This window comes from Schistocerca cancellata, chromosome 11 (genome assembly GCF_023864275.1).
Source record: "Schistocerca cancellata isolate TAMUIC-IGC-003103 chromosome 11, iqSchCanc2.1, whole genome shotgun sequence".
NCBI lineage: Eukaryota > Metazoa > Arthropoda > Insecta > Orthoptera > Acrididae > Schistocerca > Schistocerca cancellata.
The window spans coordinates 68177456-68195049 of NC_064636.1; the positions used below are offsets into that span (position 1 = coordinate 68177456).

At 42.0% G+C, this 17594-nt stretch overlaps 1 protein-coding gene across 1 annotated transcript in view; it reads left to right on the forward strand.

The window, feature by feature from the left end:
* Nucleotides 1–17594, forward strand: part of LOC126108600 (ankyrin repeat, PH and SEC7 domain containing protein secG-like) — a 52582-nt gene that overhangs the window by 19796 nt on the left and 15192 nt on the right. The window contains exons 4-5 of the mRNA XM_049913901.1: nt 4345–4594; nt 9707–9805. Coding sequence (XP_049769858.1) covers nt 4345–4594; nt 9707–9805 — 349 coding nt within the window. The remainder of the gene's footprint in view (nt 1–4344; nt 4595–9706; nt 9806–17594) is intronic.

Below are 17594 nucleotides of genomic sequence, written 5' to 3' on the forward strand. Positions count from 1 at the left end.
ATCTGTTGTGCGTTCCTATTGGCTACTGCCAAATTCAAGCCCATTTTGTGGCATAATTGTGAACTAGACCAGTTGCTTGATCCTCTGGATCAGAGGCAGACATCTTGAGTGAGGTGGAAACTGCTGACTGTGATTTTCAAAAATGGCAAGCAGTTATAACAACATAAACGGTCTGCATGACTTGCAGAACGCATCTTGGCACCATTCTGCAGCACAGCCACTATCTGCTGGACAGTGCTCCTCTTCTTCTTCAGGTATTCATCCAGTACAACTCTTTTCCATTCTGCATGTAGCACGCTATGGGAGCAATCCTTGGCTGCGTGCTTTCCTGGAACATGGTTGTTAAACCCCTCCTGCTCAGACACCAGCAGCTCTTCGATAGAACACACAGCACCCAGCACCGAGGATGGCGAGTGGGCGATGATCAGATGAGAGAATGTGTTGGTGTAGGGGGTAGGGAACGGGGATAAGCAGTTGATGCTCATTGATATTAAATATTTCACACACGGATACGCTTCCACTGATACAACTGAGCCTGCCTCCTCCATTTTGGATCACTGAATGCTTCATTTGCAATATCTCGACAGTTTCCTCATGCTAATGAGCATGTATCAATTGCAACATGCACCTTGGCTCCATCCTATTGTGTTGCCACATTCAGCTGAAGAGAATTTTTTTGCTCCTTTCTTCTACAGCCTTTCATTACCATAGTCTACTATTCCCTTTGTAGTGAACTGTGACTACAGTCCTACCTCGGATGCATACATATAATACAGCTATTGAAAGCCACTCTGTCCTTTACATTGATCATATTGGTCAACCACATCATGATGCTTCCATAATGACAGCTCAGCATACTAACTTGTCCCACCAATTCTGTTCACGTGAATAGAGAGAAAAATATTTACACACATATTTCAATTTCCCACCAATTTATGGAGGAGGGGTGGGGGTGTGACTTAAGCACAGCCTTAGGACAAGTAAATTCCCGCCATTTTCTTGATTTTCACGCCAACATTCGAAGTTTTCACAGAAAGGGCAAGTGGGGATGTGTAACCATGTATGGAAGTGGAACATGGATGATAAACAGTTTAGACAAGAAGAGCACAGAAGGTGGTAAGGAGGTAAGTGTGGAGGGTAAAAATCGTAGAGGGAGACCAAGAAATCAATACACTAAGCAGATTCAGAGGGATGTACGTCGTAGTAGTTATTCAGAGATGAAGAGGCTTGCACAGTATGGGGTAGCACAGAGAGCTGCAAAACCAGTCTCTGGACTGAAGACTAATACAACAGCAACGAGTATTCATGACAATATTCCTCCTCTGATTCATTTGTCTGTAGGAGAGGCAAATTAATTTTCTAATCACTTGCAGCCAGTTGTTCGAGGTAACTGGGTGTTGCATTCAGTGAAAGTTTCAGAACTAAGCTATGAGTTCGATAGTTTTCGCATTTCGAGACATTTCCGTGTTTTAGGGTGAACATTATAAGACTGGAACAGTACTCCACAAACGTTGAATAGGTCCCTTACTTAAACGTCATCAAATGGTGAACGAATAACTTTATTGTTATGCGTTTTACGATAACCCATCATCAGGTATCAGATACATCGAGTTGTACAGGTGAACAGAAATTACATGTTACATACAGTCTGCCTCTGACAGTTGTGTACTGTAATTTTCATACAATCACTTCTTCTGTACAACTCGATGTGTGTGAATTATCGAGAAACGCGTAATGTCAATGTCATTCATTCACCATGTGATGACGTTTTACTAACAAGGGGAGGCCAGGACTTTGGTATCACAGATTTACTTCAAACTTTGTACACGTTTAGTAGGCCATTAAAACAACGCAATGTGCTAATAGTGAGATGCACTACTTTGGCAAGTCCGAGAAAATCGCAGCCGAAGTTTTACGCGTCAGTTATGTAACTGATGTATCTGTGCGTAGGTACTGAAAATTTGTTTGCGGACGACACTGCGGACGACATTTTCCACCCTCTCGGTGGCAAATCTCGTCATCAGCGCAAAACTGACGTCGTCTTTCCAGATGCATTTTTTTTTGCACTATATTTTATACATCAGAGTATATAACTTATCTTTGTATTCCATTTCCTCAGTTACGAGAAGTTTGGCTGTTATATTCTCTTTGCCTGGGCTTTGTTACTTCTCAGGATTTTCAGATTTAGTTGCAGTATTAAACAGTGGTGCAACATGTCATTTAAGGGATCCAACTGACCGTCTAATGTAGGCATTGTAGACACTGAGTATAAAAGGAACTGGGAATATCTTCAGTAAGAACTGGACCTTGTAACAGAGATATTTTATCAATGAGAATAGTGGAAATTAAAAGTATGTGCCGGACCGAGACTCGAATTCAGAACTTTGCCTTTCGCGGGCTAATGCTCTACCATCTGAGCTACCGAAGCACGACTCATGACCCGTCCTCATAGCTTTACATCCGCCACTACCTCGTCCCAATTTCCAAACTTCACAGAAGCTCTTCTTGCGAATCTTGCAGAACTAGCGCTCCTGGAATAAAGGATATTGCGGAGACATGGCTTTGCCAAAGCCTGGGGGATGTTTTCAGAATGTAGCGGTAGAGCACTTGCCCGCTAAAGTCAAAGTTCCCGAGTTCGAGTCTCGGTCCAGCACACAGTTTTAAACTGCCATTCTCAGTACTGTGCTGGATTTGAATTTTAGGTGACTTCCTGTGCAAATACACTGATGCACCAAAGAAACAGGTATAGGCATGTGTATTCAAATACAGAGACACATAAACAAGCAGGATAGGGGCTGCAGTCGACAACGCCTGTATAAGACAAAATCCTGGCGCACTTCTTAGATCGGTTACTGCTGCCACAGTTGTAGGTTCATCAAGATTTATGTGAGTTTCAGCGTTGTGGTATAGCCAGAGCACGAGCAGTGGGACACAGCATCTCCGAGGCAGCGATGAAGTGGAGATTTTTCCGTACGACCATTTCACGAGTGTATCGGGAATATCAGGAATCCGTAAAACATCATATCTCTGACATCGCTGCAGCCCGATCAAGATCCTGCAAGAACGGTACCAACGACGAAAAAAGAATTGGTGAGTGTGACAGAAGTGCAGACCTTCAGAAAGTGCAGCAGATTTCAAAGCTGGGCGATGAACAAGCATCAGTGTATGAACCATTCAACGAAACATCATCGATAAGGGCTTTCGGAGCCGAAGGCCCCCTTGTGTACCCATGATGACTGCATGACACAAAGCTCGGCTGGGCACGGCAGCACCGACATTGCACTTTTGATGACTGGAAACGTGTTGCTTGGTCAGAGGAGTCTCATTTCTAATTGTGTCCAGCAGACGCACATGTCCAATTATGGAGACAAGCTCATGTATCCATGGACCCTGCATGTCAGCAGGGAACTGCTCCAGCTGGTCGAGGCTCTGTAATGGTGTGGGGTGTGTGCAGTAGGAGTGATGTGGGACCCCTGATACTTCTAGATACAACTCTGACATGCGACAGTACGTAAGCATCATGTCTGATCACCTGCATCCGTTCATGTCCACTGCACATTCCGACGGACTTGGACAATTCCAGCAGGGCCATCCGATACCCACACGTCCAGAATTGCTACAGAGTGGGTCCAGGAATACTCTTCTGAGTTTAAACACTTCCGCCGACTATCAGATGCGAACATTATTGAGCATATCTGGTATGCCTTGAAACATAGTGTTCAGAAGAGATCTCCACCCCGTCGTACTCTTACGGATTTACGGAGAGCCGTGAAGGATTCACGGTGTCAGTTATCTGCAGTACTACTTCAGACATTAGTCGAGTCAATGCCACGTCGTTTTGTGGCACTTTTGTGAGTGCCGTACACGATAATAGGCAGGTGTACCAGTTTCTTTGCATCATCTCGATTTGGTTCTTTTTTGTGCAGATTAAGAAGAAATTCCTTAAGCGATAGCATTAAAGATATGGAGCTATTCAACCTTGGCATGAATTCTACACAGTAAGGATATCGTATTGTTGCGACAGACGTACGATGGGCAAACATTTTCCAGCCGTTGCTTGATACAGACCTACTTGTGGGCCGGCCGAAGTGGCCGTGCGGTTAAAGGCGCTGCAGTCTGGAACCGCAAGACCGCTACGGTCGCAGGTTCGAATCCTGCCTCGGGCATGGATGTTTGTGATGTCCTTAGGTTAGTTAGGTTTAACTAGTTCTAAGTTCTAGGGGACTAATGACCTCAGCAGTTGAGTCCCATAGTGCTCAGAGTCATTTGAACCATTTTGAACCTACTTGTGGCTGATACAAGTATGGGGGCCGCAGAGGCTTGCTGAGTGGGGCCGTGTTCCAGAGCTGTCCACAGTGGAGCCGGCGTGCGAGCAGCTCGCGGCTGCGCAGCTGTCCGTTGAGACGGCGGCCGCCACCGCCGTGTCCGCCATGCGGCACTCCTGCACCGGCCTCACGCGGGCCGCCGTCGCCTTCATAGGCGCCCGCTTCCTCAGGGTGATGGCCACGGAGGGCTGGGTTGACGCTGCACGCAGCTACCCGCGCACTTTTGTGGAGTTAGTTCGCCTGCTTGCAGAGGCACAAGCAGACACCAGGTAAGCACGAGAGAGGCAACTCGTCTGTGTTGCACAGGTGTACATGTGTGTGATTAACCAACTGTATAATTTCTGGCAATCAGTTTCATTAGATATTCCCACGTTAGGAAATGTATCATCATTCACGTTCACATTCAGTTATTTAAACAACTTACGGGAATTCAGCCGGGTAATATTTACAGCGACCACCGATATTTCGGCGGGAGTACACCCCACCATTTTCAGGGCACAAACTGTAACGGGCAGGCGATGTACAAACAAATTTAAAACCTCCGTTCTTGGGGTAATTCAGGAAAGATAACATAGGCACACACAATGATCACTAGTGCCCCCAAAGATGACGAAAGACAGAGGTATAGATAGTGAGAGACTACGAGTTAGCATGAGACGTAAATTTGAGTCTGTTCCTCTGTTTTTTGACAGGGGAGAGAGCAGAGTTTAAACAAAAACCTACATCCATGTTTACAAGGTTGCTCGCTAATTTAATCACAACTGCTTCCTTAATAACACTGTCCCAATAGCTGGACCTGCATGCCAATATCTTGGTATTTTTATAAAACATAGGGTGACCAGTACCCAAACACTGTACGGCAGTAGGAGGTCTACTTCGCTGCTGTAATTGTGTGTGCCGTTTATGCTCAGTACATCGGTCCTCCACGATCCTGATAGTCTGACCAATATATGTCATGCCACACCTACAAGGAATGCGATACACACTTGCCTTATACTAACCAAGATCATCCTTAACAGAACCTAAAAGCACTCTGATTTTAGATGGAGGTCGGAAAACACATTTTACATCGTATTTCCGTAAAATACGACCGACGCTGTTGGACGTGCTTCGTAAGTAAGGCAAAAAGGCAGTAGACTTAGGTGTCAACACAGTATTATCATCAGTGATCCGATGCACAGTTGGTCGATAGCGCAACGCACCTTCAATCTGTCTTTCACTATAACCATTTCGACGAAATGTAGTTTCACGATGCGCCAGCTCAGCTGGCAAAGTCTCAGTGTCGGTAATAACATGTGTCCTGTGTACCAAGGCACGAAATACCCCTTCACGCTGAGCAGTATGGTGAGAACTATCAGCCTGTAAATACAAGTCAGTGTGAGTACGTTTCCGGTAAACTGCATATCGCAATGGTCGATTAACCTTCCTCGTAACCAAAACGTCAAGAAAGGGAAGGTAATTACCATCTTCCACCTCCATAGGAAAACGAATTTTCTGGTGGATCCAGTTCAGATGATATAAATTAGAGTGCTTTTCTGTTCTGTTAAGGATGATCTTGGTTTGCATAAGGTGGATGTATATCGCATTCCTTGTAGCCGTGGTATGGCGTACATTGGTCGGGCTATCAGGAGCGTGGAGGAGAGATGCACTGAGCATAAACGGCTCACACGATTACAACAGCCAAGTAGATCTGCTATTGCCGAACATTGTTTGGATACAGGTCACCCTGTAACGAGATATTGAGATGCACGTCCAGCTGTTGGGACGATGTTATTCAGGAGGCTGTTGAGATTGAATTAGCGAGCAAGCTTGTAAACAGGGGTGGAGGTTTTTGTTTAAACTCTGCTTCGAATTCTGCTCTCTCCTTGTCATAAAACAGAGCGACGCAGTCAATGCTACCTCACTTGCTAGTTCGTAGTCTTTCACTATCGATATCTCTCACTTTGGTGACCTTTGGTGGCACTAGTGTTCGGTGTGTGTGTGTTATCTTTCCTGAATTACTCCTAGAACGGAGGTTTTAAATTTGTCTGTACACCGCCTGCCCGTTACCAGTTTGTGCCTTGAAAATGGCGTGGTGTACTCCCGCGGAAAAATCGGTGGACGCTGTAAATATTACCTGGCTCAATTCCTGTAAAGTGTTCGAAAATTGTATACAGTAGAAGAAACTCAAGTATCACACTTTCTGATAGTGCGCAATGCTTTCATTCGCTTCTTATGAATTTAATAATTAGCATTATACTGTGCAACCAATAATATGAATTTTAAATATGCCAGAAATTTTGTAATTTCAAATATTTTTAAAAGAAAAGTAATTTTAACTGTTAGCACATATCTCTTATAACACATTAATTTGTTTGTATGCAATTTAGCCTGAAATATAATACATCGCGTAAATATCATATGAATTCTGTTACTGGAAAATCTGAGATAATTTTAAGCTATGCAAGAATCAATAGAATACATGGCATCGATTATCTCCATAAAAATAAGGTAACGTTGGAGGAGGCTGACTCGTTATAGGCAGCAGCATGAAAGTAAGGTAATTCTAAATGTAAATAATAGTTTCTAGATATCGCAAGGTCATGAGCTTACGAACATTAATCTATTCAAATTGAAAAGTATTGCAATCGAGATAATCTTGTCAATACTGCATTTAATAGTCTACATGTTACAATACTAATCTACTTCAGACCAGTAATTTGCAAGTGAAATAGATTTAGAATTAGTAGAATAAAAAGAACAGTTACAAGTGACAACATTTTGTAATAGAAACTATGGGCTACTTACAAAAATTTTGATTATATCGAAGTCTGAAAGAACAGACACGTTGGATTCATATAACTGACTCGCCTTGCTGGGCAATGGATCCACCTTCTTCAGTGCAGATGCATGAATACATCGAATCTCCTGTGGAAATCTCAGAGTAGCCGGCCGTGGTAGCCAAGCGGTTAAAGGCGCTACAGTCTGGAACCGCGCGGCCGCTACGGTCGCAGGTTCGAATCCTGCCTCGGGCATGGATGTGTGTGATGTCCTTAGGTTAGTTACGTTTAAGTAGTTCTAAGTTCTAGGGGACTGATGACCTCAGCAGTTAAGTCCCATAGTGCTCAGAGCCATTTGAACCAATCTCAGCGTAGAGAACGCGGAGTCAGTGGGCAGGGACTGCAGGCAGGCGGTGCGCTGTTGGAACCTGGATCGGCTGTGAGGCGTGCCGAGGTAGCCAGCGCAGCCGTGGTAGCTGTCACCTGGGCGGCGCAGTGGTTGACGCACCTGCCTAGTAAGCAGGAGATCACGGGTTCGAATCCCAGTCCTGTGCACATTTTCACTTTTCGCCACTCATTCCACACAATGTCTTGCTTCAACTGGCACCACTGATCTCTCCATTTACATAAAAACTTCCTGTTTCAAGATCGCAAAAACTGTTAAGAGATTAAACAAACTGAATTCATTTGGAAATATCCCATGTGCCATCTAAGAAGAACATCTTTTACAAGGTACAATATGGTGCACGATAGATGAGGTGTACCGTAACTGCCCATACGTTACGTAACTCTGTTTGAAAATAAACTTAATTTAATTCGTCATAAAACTCTGTAAATGAGGAATTCACAAAATTCCCCCAAAACTTTACTAGTTAATACAGCACTAAAATGTACAGAACTGCTGTAATTTACAAACATTGTACAAAACACAATCTCACGTCCCACAAAATGAAAAAGAGTAGAAGATGCTGGGACCAGCTTAGGTTTATAGAGTGCGTTGCGTCACGTGAATGAAGATCTTTCACTAGATTGAAACACCCGATCAGGAAATGATGTGCATTCCTAAGTACGAGGGTCATTCAATAATTAAAGAGGCAGATTGGTCTAGGGAAGAAACTGTTGGTAGGACAAGTTTGTTACTTTTATGGTTTGAAGTTGCCATCACTGGAACGAGTCCTTTTCAGGCTGATGTATCAGCATTGTTTTGTTTATAGCATCAAAAATACAATTCAAGATGGTGAGTGCGTTTGAAACGTCCACACTAGTTGAACAATGTTCTCTTATTGGGTTTTTACTTGCTGAAGGCGGGAAACCAGTGAATATACACTGTAGTATGTCTAAAGGTCATGGTGAAGATTGCATAAATGGTGCAAAGTTTCACAAGGGGGTAGGTCAGTTCAAAAATGGTCACAACTCAGTGACTGACGAACACTGTTCTGGCCGACAAGATGCATTTTCAACTCCCTCACTTGGAAGTCGAAGTGATGACATTATTCGTGCCGACCGCCGTGTGACTGTGGACATGGTGGTTCATAAGGTTCAAGTTAGTATTGGTATAGTCGATAACATTATCTGTAACTAGGTGTTAGTACCTCGAAACATGTGCAAGATGGGTCCCAAAGCACTTGACGTGGCTACGCAAGAAAACAACACTGAGAGTGTGCACAGAGTTAAAGGAACGTTGTGAAAGAGAAGGTGAGCACTTCCTCAACGAAATTTTAACTTGTGATGAAACTTGGATTCAGTATTATGAGCCAGAATCAAATAGACTGAGCATGGAGTGGAAGCACACCAACTCACCTGTCAAGAAAAAATTCAGAACCCAAGCATCAACAGGAAAAGTCATGTTGACAGTGTTTTGGGATCCTGAAGGTACAATTTTTTGTGATTATCTCGAAGAGCAGCGTACAATGAACAGAAAATACTACTCTGATTTGCTTTTAAACAAGGTGAAGCCAGCCATGAGAGAGAGATGGCGTGGATCTCAGAGGAGAGGTGTTTCTCCAACAAGACAACGCACTTCCTCATATTGCTCAACTAACCCGTGAAACCACCGACAAAATAGTCTGAGAAGTACTCCCTCATTCCCCACCCCCCCCTTACAGTCCTGATTTAGCACCTCGTGTTTTCCATTTGCTTGGTGCACTGAAGGACGCATTATGTGGGAACAGGTTCCAGGACCACGAGGACGTGAAAGAGTTTGTGGGAAATTGCTTCAAACATCAAGATAAGGAGTTCTTTGCAGTCGGAATAAAAAGGCTTGTAGCCAGTTGGAACCAGTGCATAAATGTTCAAGGGGATTATGTTGAAAAGCAGAAAAAGTACTGTTTTTTAAGAAGAAACGCTTTTTTCTCCAGACCAGTTTGTCTTTTAAGTACTGAATGACCCTTGAGCATTGTCCTCCAGGTACAAAAGGTACAGTTACCTCTCATTTTCGCTGTATTTTATACAAACTGCTTTTAGGCATACTTCAGCTACACGTCTTGGAAACTCAGGATAAGCAATGCATAAAGCGATTAACTCATTGGCGACTCATTCATCTTAGTGAACGAACTATTTGTCGTTGGGAGTGTATGTTCTACGTATTTACTGTGTGTGGGCAATGCCGCTCTCTCTGTGCAGTGTGCCAGCCGCTGCAGACAGCGGGAACACCTCTGCTGCGCCACACGCTGGTCTTCACTCCAGTGCCCCACCTCATGGCGCCAATGTTTCCTGCGTCTGGTGAGTTCCACCTTTACATTTGCACATCTCTCCACGTCCACACACTACAAATTATGATGAAAAAATCGTATGGTGCCTAATATTATTTTTATAAAACGCTGCGGCTCTGGTGATTAACAGTAGCCTTATTTCACGCAGTCTCTACACGTTTCTCTGGCTACACACGTATAGTAGAGCTCACTTTCCATATTTAATGTCTTGCATCAGATTTTACACATATTTATATGGTATGACAATGTGGATCATTTTCAGTCCAGAACACATGTATTTCACTCAATTCAGTAATATTTGTATGTCAAAATTCTTTTCCAAGAGTTTTTTTTTACGTATTGATGTGCTGGATACAGTTTGTACTTTCATTACTGGTTATACAGAATGATTCACAAAGATATGAAAATATTTTTAATATGTTATTCTACAAGTAAAACTAAAGAAAAAAGTTTATATAGACATAGATCCGCAAATATTTAGTTACGGAGTTACAGCTAATAAGAGATTTTGCCTGAAATGTAGCAACTTTGCTAATATGAAGCCATCGCAATACTGTATGAGGTTAAAGTAAAACACGATTTCCTTTTATTTGGTTGTTACTGATCTGTTGAATCTAATAAAACATGTCCCAGTCGTGTATCTGCAGTAGTTTTCCAGAAGATCCATAGAAGCAAAAACATAATTTCATAAAATTTTAAATTTATTGACTACTTGCCTCATTTTTTTTTAATTCCAGACAATTGCACAAAGATTCAAACAAAAGTTGTAGAGAATTTAATTTTGGGAAAATGATGGGAATAACGTTAACTGAAACTGTAAGAATGTGCCAGGTAATACGCTTTTGTTAATACCATAGCAGACGTGAATTCTGGTTTCACTTAAACACACCGTTGTTATTATGTTCTTTCACTCAACAATACACAAAACTAACTCGTATCGAGGTTAGGAAATGACTGAAACAACTCACTAAGGTTTGCCAACATTGATGTAACTTTTCTACATCCTTAATGGAAAGTAAACAAATTTATTTGTGTAATAATCTTTGCTTCTCTGGATGTTCTGGAAAACTAATGCAGATACACATCTGGGGCATGTTTTATTAGATTCCTCAGATCAATAACAACAAAAAAATGGAAATCGTAATTTACTTCAGCCTCATACAGTTTTGCCATGGAGTCATATTAGTGAAGTTGCTAAAGTCTTTTATTAGCCGTAACTCTGTAATTAAAAATTTGCAGACCTATGTTTATATCAACTTTTTTCTTTAGTTTCAATTGTAGAATAACATATTAAAATATTTGCATATCTTCGTGAATCACCCTGTGTATGTTCCAAATTCATCCTGCAGGGACTGGATATGGAAGTGGGGTTTCGGTGCATTGCAGTTGCACAAAACCTTACTGCAGTGCGAATAACATGTGGGAATTTGAATTTATGGTGGTCTTCAGCAGGAAAATAAGGAAGAGTCAAGACCAAGGGAAGCAAGTAGAATTACAAAAATAATTTCCATCTAAAATTCTGGGTAGCACTTGTTCTGGAGTGTATGCTTAAAAGTGAACGGGGTTATACATAAAGAGAAGCATGCTGAAGGGGTGGTGGACAGAACGAAATGAAACTTCATGGCTTGAGACAATATATGATGTTATTTCATTTCCTCAAAACTTAGCTGTTTGAACCCACTTCAAAGTATCATGTTGTACCCATACTTGCCTTGATGTATGAAGTAATTCTGTTGGGAAGGACGTTCTAAAGCCATTATAACTTCTTGTGAATAAGCTGTCCCAAAACTGTTGTAACTCCACCTAGACATCCTGGATACTGACACGGAGGATGGAGTGCCATGCATGTTTCACCACAGTCAGACCTGAGTATTGACTATCTTTCTGACCGATGGAACTTTTCAACATCACACAGACAATTCATTGACATGTCTTATGTGTGGCCAAGCATTGTCATATTGGTAAATTGTGTCATGTCAATGTTACATGAGAGGTAACACATTAGGAAATGGGATGTCTGTGGCTATTATTTCGCCACTAGGTTTCTCTCCACAACATTATTTGTTTATGGTTCACTTCAATTTTTATAGTTCTTTTTTGCTTTAAAAGTTTTGTCTATTGTTACTATAGCCATCAGATAATGTTGCCACCGGATCAGATTTTCTGTATTTTTGCTTTTGTATAGTGTGAACCACTAATTTTGTTTTTCATAATCATTCTTGAACTTTACAGAAACTGGTTCACTGTGTTATTTCATCCTAATCATACACCTTCCTTCTTGGTGTGTGATTAATCTGAGCATCCTGTTTTACAGACTTATGAAGTGCCAAGTTAATATAAAGAGGCACCACTTAAATTGTTTTTGTGTATATTATGAAAACATTTTCTTAACTATTGCATAGTGTTATAGTAAACGTTTGCTTGTGTTAACTTCAATCAGAGTAAAGGCAAATTACTAGAATTTCTTAAATGATATACAGAGTTTGTTCAAAGAATAATAGCTTTCGAAAGTAAATTCCAGCAAGAAAGAGGTATTCTTGAGATGATATGTTCAGTATAAAAAGTGTGTGTTTTAGTATCTAAGTATTTTAGTATTTCTGTTTGTTGATAATAAAAAATGCTTTTCTAAAGTTACACCCCCCCCCCCTGCCCAATTTCTTCTTATCATCCTTCAAGTTATCTACTGGGCTTTTCCTCTTTTAAAAACTTAATGTATAAGGGTGTAGTACAGGATTATTTACGTGCAGTAATATTTATTTGAACTTAAACTGTAGCAAAAAAGCAGGCAAAATCCATACTTCTGCCTTTCCTGTACTTCACTGTTTCATTGCCTGTATAATCTGGCGACTATTCGTAAAGTGAGGTTAACTGGTCATGGAGGTTAGCTGAACCACTCTATTAAAAATTAATAAGGTGGGAAATTTTAGTCTAAGGAAAATCTGATTATGTAAAGTTTGCAGCCCTCCATCACTTCATGTGATATTTTGGCGCCTGAAGCTGGTTACTGCAGTGTTATTAACCATAGCTTTGTTTTCAAGGTTTGAGGTAAATATTTTGCTATTTGTGTTTTTCTTCTGCCTGCAGTCATTGAGTATCAAATAAGTTGGTGATAATTTCATTTAAAAGTATTTTTTAAAGGCTTCATTACATATCTTATTTCCAAATGTTCTTTTGGTTGAGGTTATGCTGTTCCACAATACATTTCATGAGCGTATGTGGGATTAAGTGCCAACACATTTTGGGGTTAACTGGTCAGTAGTCCAGTTAACCCCACTGAAAACTTGCCTTATAATTACCCTTATACTTACTACTGTATATAAACAGAAGCTTTATTAAGCATAATATTTACACATTCTGTGAATTACGTGGTTCATAATGCCAAGAATAAGGCAGAAAACTACCAATCACAGAGATTATCCACCAGAACTGCTGAAAGACACAGTCAGTCAACATATCCATGAGCAAGTGTCTTTTGCGAAAATTAGAAAGTAGTGTGGGTATTCCTAAATCAACCCTTAAACGATTCATAGGAAAGGCTGTTCATCTATGAGTTGACAACATAAATTTTAGGCCATCAAATAAACATCTACAAATTTTCACAGAGGAGGAGGAAAAAACACTTGCTGACTATATTACTACAGCATGCAACATCCATTATGGCTTAATCACAAAAACTGCAAGGATTCTGGCTTATGAACATGCTAAGAGGAATGGCAAATCTGTACCACAGAACTGGGGAAGAGAGAAAGTTGCAGAACTGTAAAGGCTCAGGGCATTTATGAAACGAAACAGACTTTCATTACGAACACCAGAATAGACAAGTATATCATGTGCCACTAGCTTCACAGAGGCAAATGTGAAAGTGTTATTTGACAATCTGATATGCCTTAAAGAAAACTACACATCTTAATACAAGACATATACAATCTGGATGAGAGGTAACCACTGTGCAGAAACCACCTAAAGTATTGGCACAAATTTGGTGCAGAGCAGTTGGACAAGCTATATCTGCTAAAAGAGGATCACTTGTGACAATGGTTAAAATAATCAGTGCTTCTGGAACAGCTGTGCCACCATTCCTTGTGTTTCCTAGGGTGCATTTTAAAGATCACATGCTGCATAATGCCCCACCAGGCTCTGAGGATGGAGCCACTGCATCAGGCTGGATGAACAGTGAACTATTTTTATCAGTCCTGCAGCACTTCGTAAAACATTAAAGGCCTACAAAGGAACATCCTAAGCTCATGATTCTTGACAATCATGAAAGCCACACAAGCATAGCAGCAATACCATGTGCAAAAGAAAATGGAATTATTTGGCTTACTTTGCCTACTCACATGATCCATAACCTCCAACCTCTGTATATGCGAGTTTTTGCATCTTGCAAGAAGTTCTATAATACAGCATGTTGTGATCTTATGGCACATACAGGGAGATCTATCACAATCTATGATGTTGCTAGACTGTTTGACAGAGCTTTTCCCTTGCGTTCACCAGCCGAAATATATGCAGTGGTTTTGGGGCATGTGGTATTGAACCAGTAAACAGTGACTTTTTCGACCTGAAGACTATGTCCCAACTTATTTAACCAATCAGCCTTTGCGCAGTGAATCTAACCAGAGAAATGATATGCCATCTACTTCCACTGTTGCTGACAAGACCATAACTACAGATTTAAATATTCCTCAGCCTTCTAAAGAAGTCAAGATGAATGGCAAAAGAACTGAACCAATCTCTCCAGAAGACATTCAGCCTCATCCAAAAGTCCCTCTTCCAAGGAGAAAACAAACCAAGAAATCAAAACCAATGATTGTGACAGACACCCCAATAAAAAAACTTTCTTCAAGATTAAGTTAAATTAAAAGAAGAAAAGAAAATGAAGAAATCTAATAGGATGATAAGAAAGAAGTCTGATCAGAATAAGAGACCAAAGAGTAAGCTCTTTGAGTTGGAAGAATCTGAAGAGTCTGAAAGATCTCTTCTCTATGATGACTCATCTTCAGCAGTGAGTCTGTCTTCAGATAACAACAGTATGGTGTATTCCCTAGGAAGCTTTGTGATTGTGAAAGTTTATGGTAAAGACTCTACTACTTTCAGACATTACGTTGCTAAGGTTCTTAAAGTCCTAAAAGATGGAGCTGAAGTGTAATTTTACAAAAGCTTAACTGGAACAATGAAATTCATGACAACAGATGAAAGACTTTCTGTACCAGAGACTGATGTTGAACTGAAATTACCTAATCCATTTCAATTAAAATCTGCTCGATATGCAAATATGTGTTCTTTCATTTGTGATTTGTGTAACTTCACATTGTATTAGCTGTTTATCAGTCTTTTGTAGACTGTTTTGAGTATATAACTAATTGTTTGCATTTCTTTCTCCTGTATTATATACACTCCTGGAAATAGAAAAAAGAACACATTGACACTGGTGTGTCAGACCCACCATACTTGCTCCAGACACTGCGAGAGGGCTGTACAAGCAATGATCACACGCACGGCACAGCGGACACACCAGGAACCGCGGTGTTGGCCGTCGAATGGCGCTAGCTGCGCAGCATTTGTCCACCACCGCCGTCAGTGTCAGCCAGTTTGCCGTGGCATACGGAGCTCCATCGCAGTCTTTAACACTGGTAGCATGCCGCGACAGCGTGGACGTGAACCGTATGTGCAGTTGACGGACTTTGAGCGAGGGCATATAGTGGGCATGCGGGAGGCCGGGTGGACGTACCGCCGAATTGCTCAACACGTGGGGCGTGAGGTCTCCACAGTACATCGATGTTGTCGTCAGTGGTCGGCGGAATGTGCACGTGCCCGTCGACCTGGGACCGGACCGCAGCGACGCACGGATGCACGCCAAGACCGTAGGATCCTACGCAGTGCCGTAGGGGACCGCACCGCCACTTCCCAGCAAATTAGGGACACTGTTGCTCCTGGGGTATCGGCGAGGACCATTCGCAACCGTCTCCATGAAGCTGGGCTACGGTCCCGCACACCGTTAGGCCGTCTTCCGCTCACGCCCCAACATCGTGCAGCCTGCCTCCAGTGGTGTCGCGACAGGCGTGAATGGAGGGACGAATGGAGACGTGTCGTCTTCAGCGATGAGAGTCGCTTCTGCCTTGGTGCCAATGATGGTCGTATGCGTGTTTGGCGCCGTGCAGGTGAGCGCCACAATCAGGACTGCATACGACCGAGGCACACAGGGCCAACACCCGGCATCATGGTGTGGGGAGCGATCTCCTACACTGGCCGTACACCACTGGTGATCGTCGAGGGGACACTGAATAGTGCACGGTACATCCAAACCGTCATCGAACCCATCGCTCTACCATTCCTAGACCGGCAAGGGAATTTGCTGTTCCAACAGGACAATGCACGTCCGCATGTATCCCGTGCCACCCAACGTGCTCTAGAAAGTATAAGTCAACTACCCTGGCCAGCAAGATCTCCGGATCTGTCCCCCATTGAGCATGTTTGGGACTGGATGAAGCGTCGTCTCACGCGGTCTGCACGTCCAGCACGAACGCTGGTCCAACTGAGGCGCCAGGTGGAAATGGCATGGCAAGCCGTTCCACAGGACTACATCCAGCATCTCTACGATCGTCTCCATGGGAGAACAGCAGCCTGCATTGCTGCGAAAGGTGGATATACACTGTACTAGTGCTGACATTGTGCATGCTCTGTTGCCTGTGTCTATGTGCCTGTGGTTCTGTCAGTGTGATCATGTGATGTATCTGACCCCAGGAATATGTCAATAAAGTTTCCCCTTCCTGGGACAATGAATTAACGGTGTTCTTATTTCAATTTCCAGGAGTGTAGTATAAAGCACTGTCTAGTGTTATATGTATTGTGTTTTTCAGTGAATACCAATAAATGTCAGTCGTCCAGTTAACCGCACTGAATGACTCAGTTAACCTCCTCCAGGGGTTAAGTGGACCACTTGCAACTGTGTTACTTTTTGGTCTCTGATTTTTAAAATATTTTGGTTGGGCTCTTAATATTTTTTTAAAACATTCAATAAATATCAACAATAATAATAGTGAGCTAAATGTTTACTTATTGTGTAAAATATGCATACAAATCTTTTAAAATGTTAAAAGTAGTCCAGTTAACTTAACTTTAACATGTTTTAAACCACAAAATGAAACTGGAACTCAGTTGTCCTAGCTTAAGTATAATATTATTCATTCTGTGTTTCTATTGAACTGCTGGGTAAGATCTTAGGAAAAGAGTTGCATAGTCTGATTTACTTTTCCATTGGTACAACACACAGTAAAAACTTGTAAACATGGTAACTCTATCGATTAGCTTTTCTTATTAACAGGACTACCCTCCCACAGTGTACTTTATTTGGAAACTCAACTACATTTTAGTAAGAGGGTTGTATGTGGCTTTTCCTGTGACAGGACTATTTGTTCTGTGGGTGTATAGTATATGTGGCAACATAGAGACAGGGCTTTGTGTTACTCAGGTAAAAACATATTAAATTACAATAGTAGTGTTACAGTTAAGACTCCAGCACTATGTGCTAAAGTAGGATGTCCATGGCTTACTGTTTTGCCATTAAGGTTCTCTCCACCACTACCTACTGTGATCTGACATCAAAACAGATGGCAGCCATACGATGACAACAGAAGTGACACCGCTGTGCCTGTTGAAAACATGCGAATTCTGCCCATTTTGCCGCCATGCCGCTGACAATGGTCTTCTGTGGAACTGAAAAATGGCATCTATTGTTGCGGCACCAGCAGCCTATGCTTCAGGTCACAGCACCACTTCAGTTGCAGTCCTTTGCACAG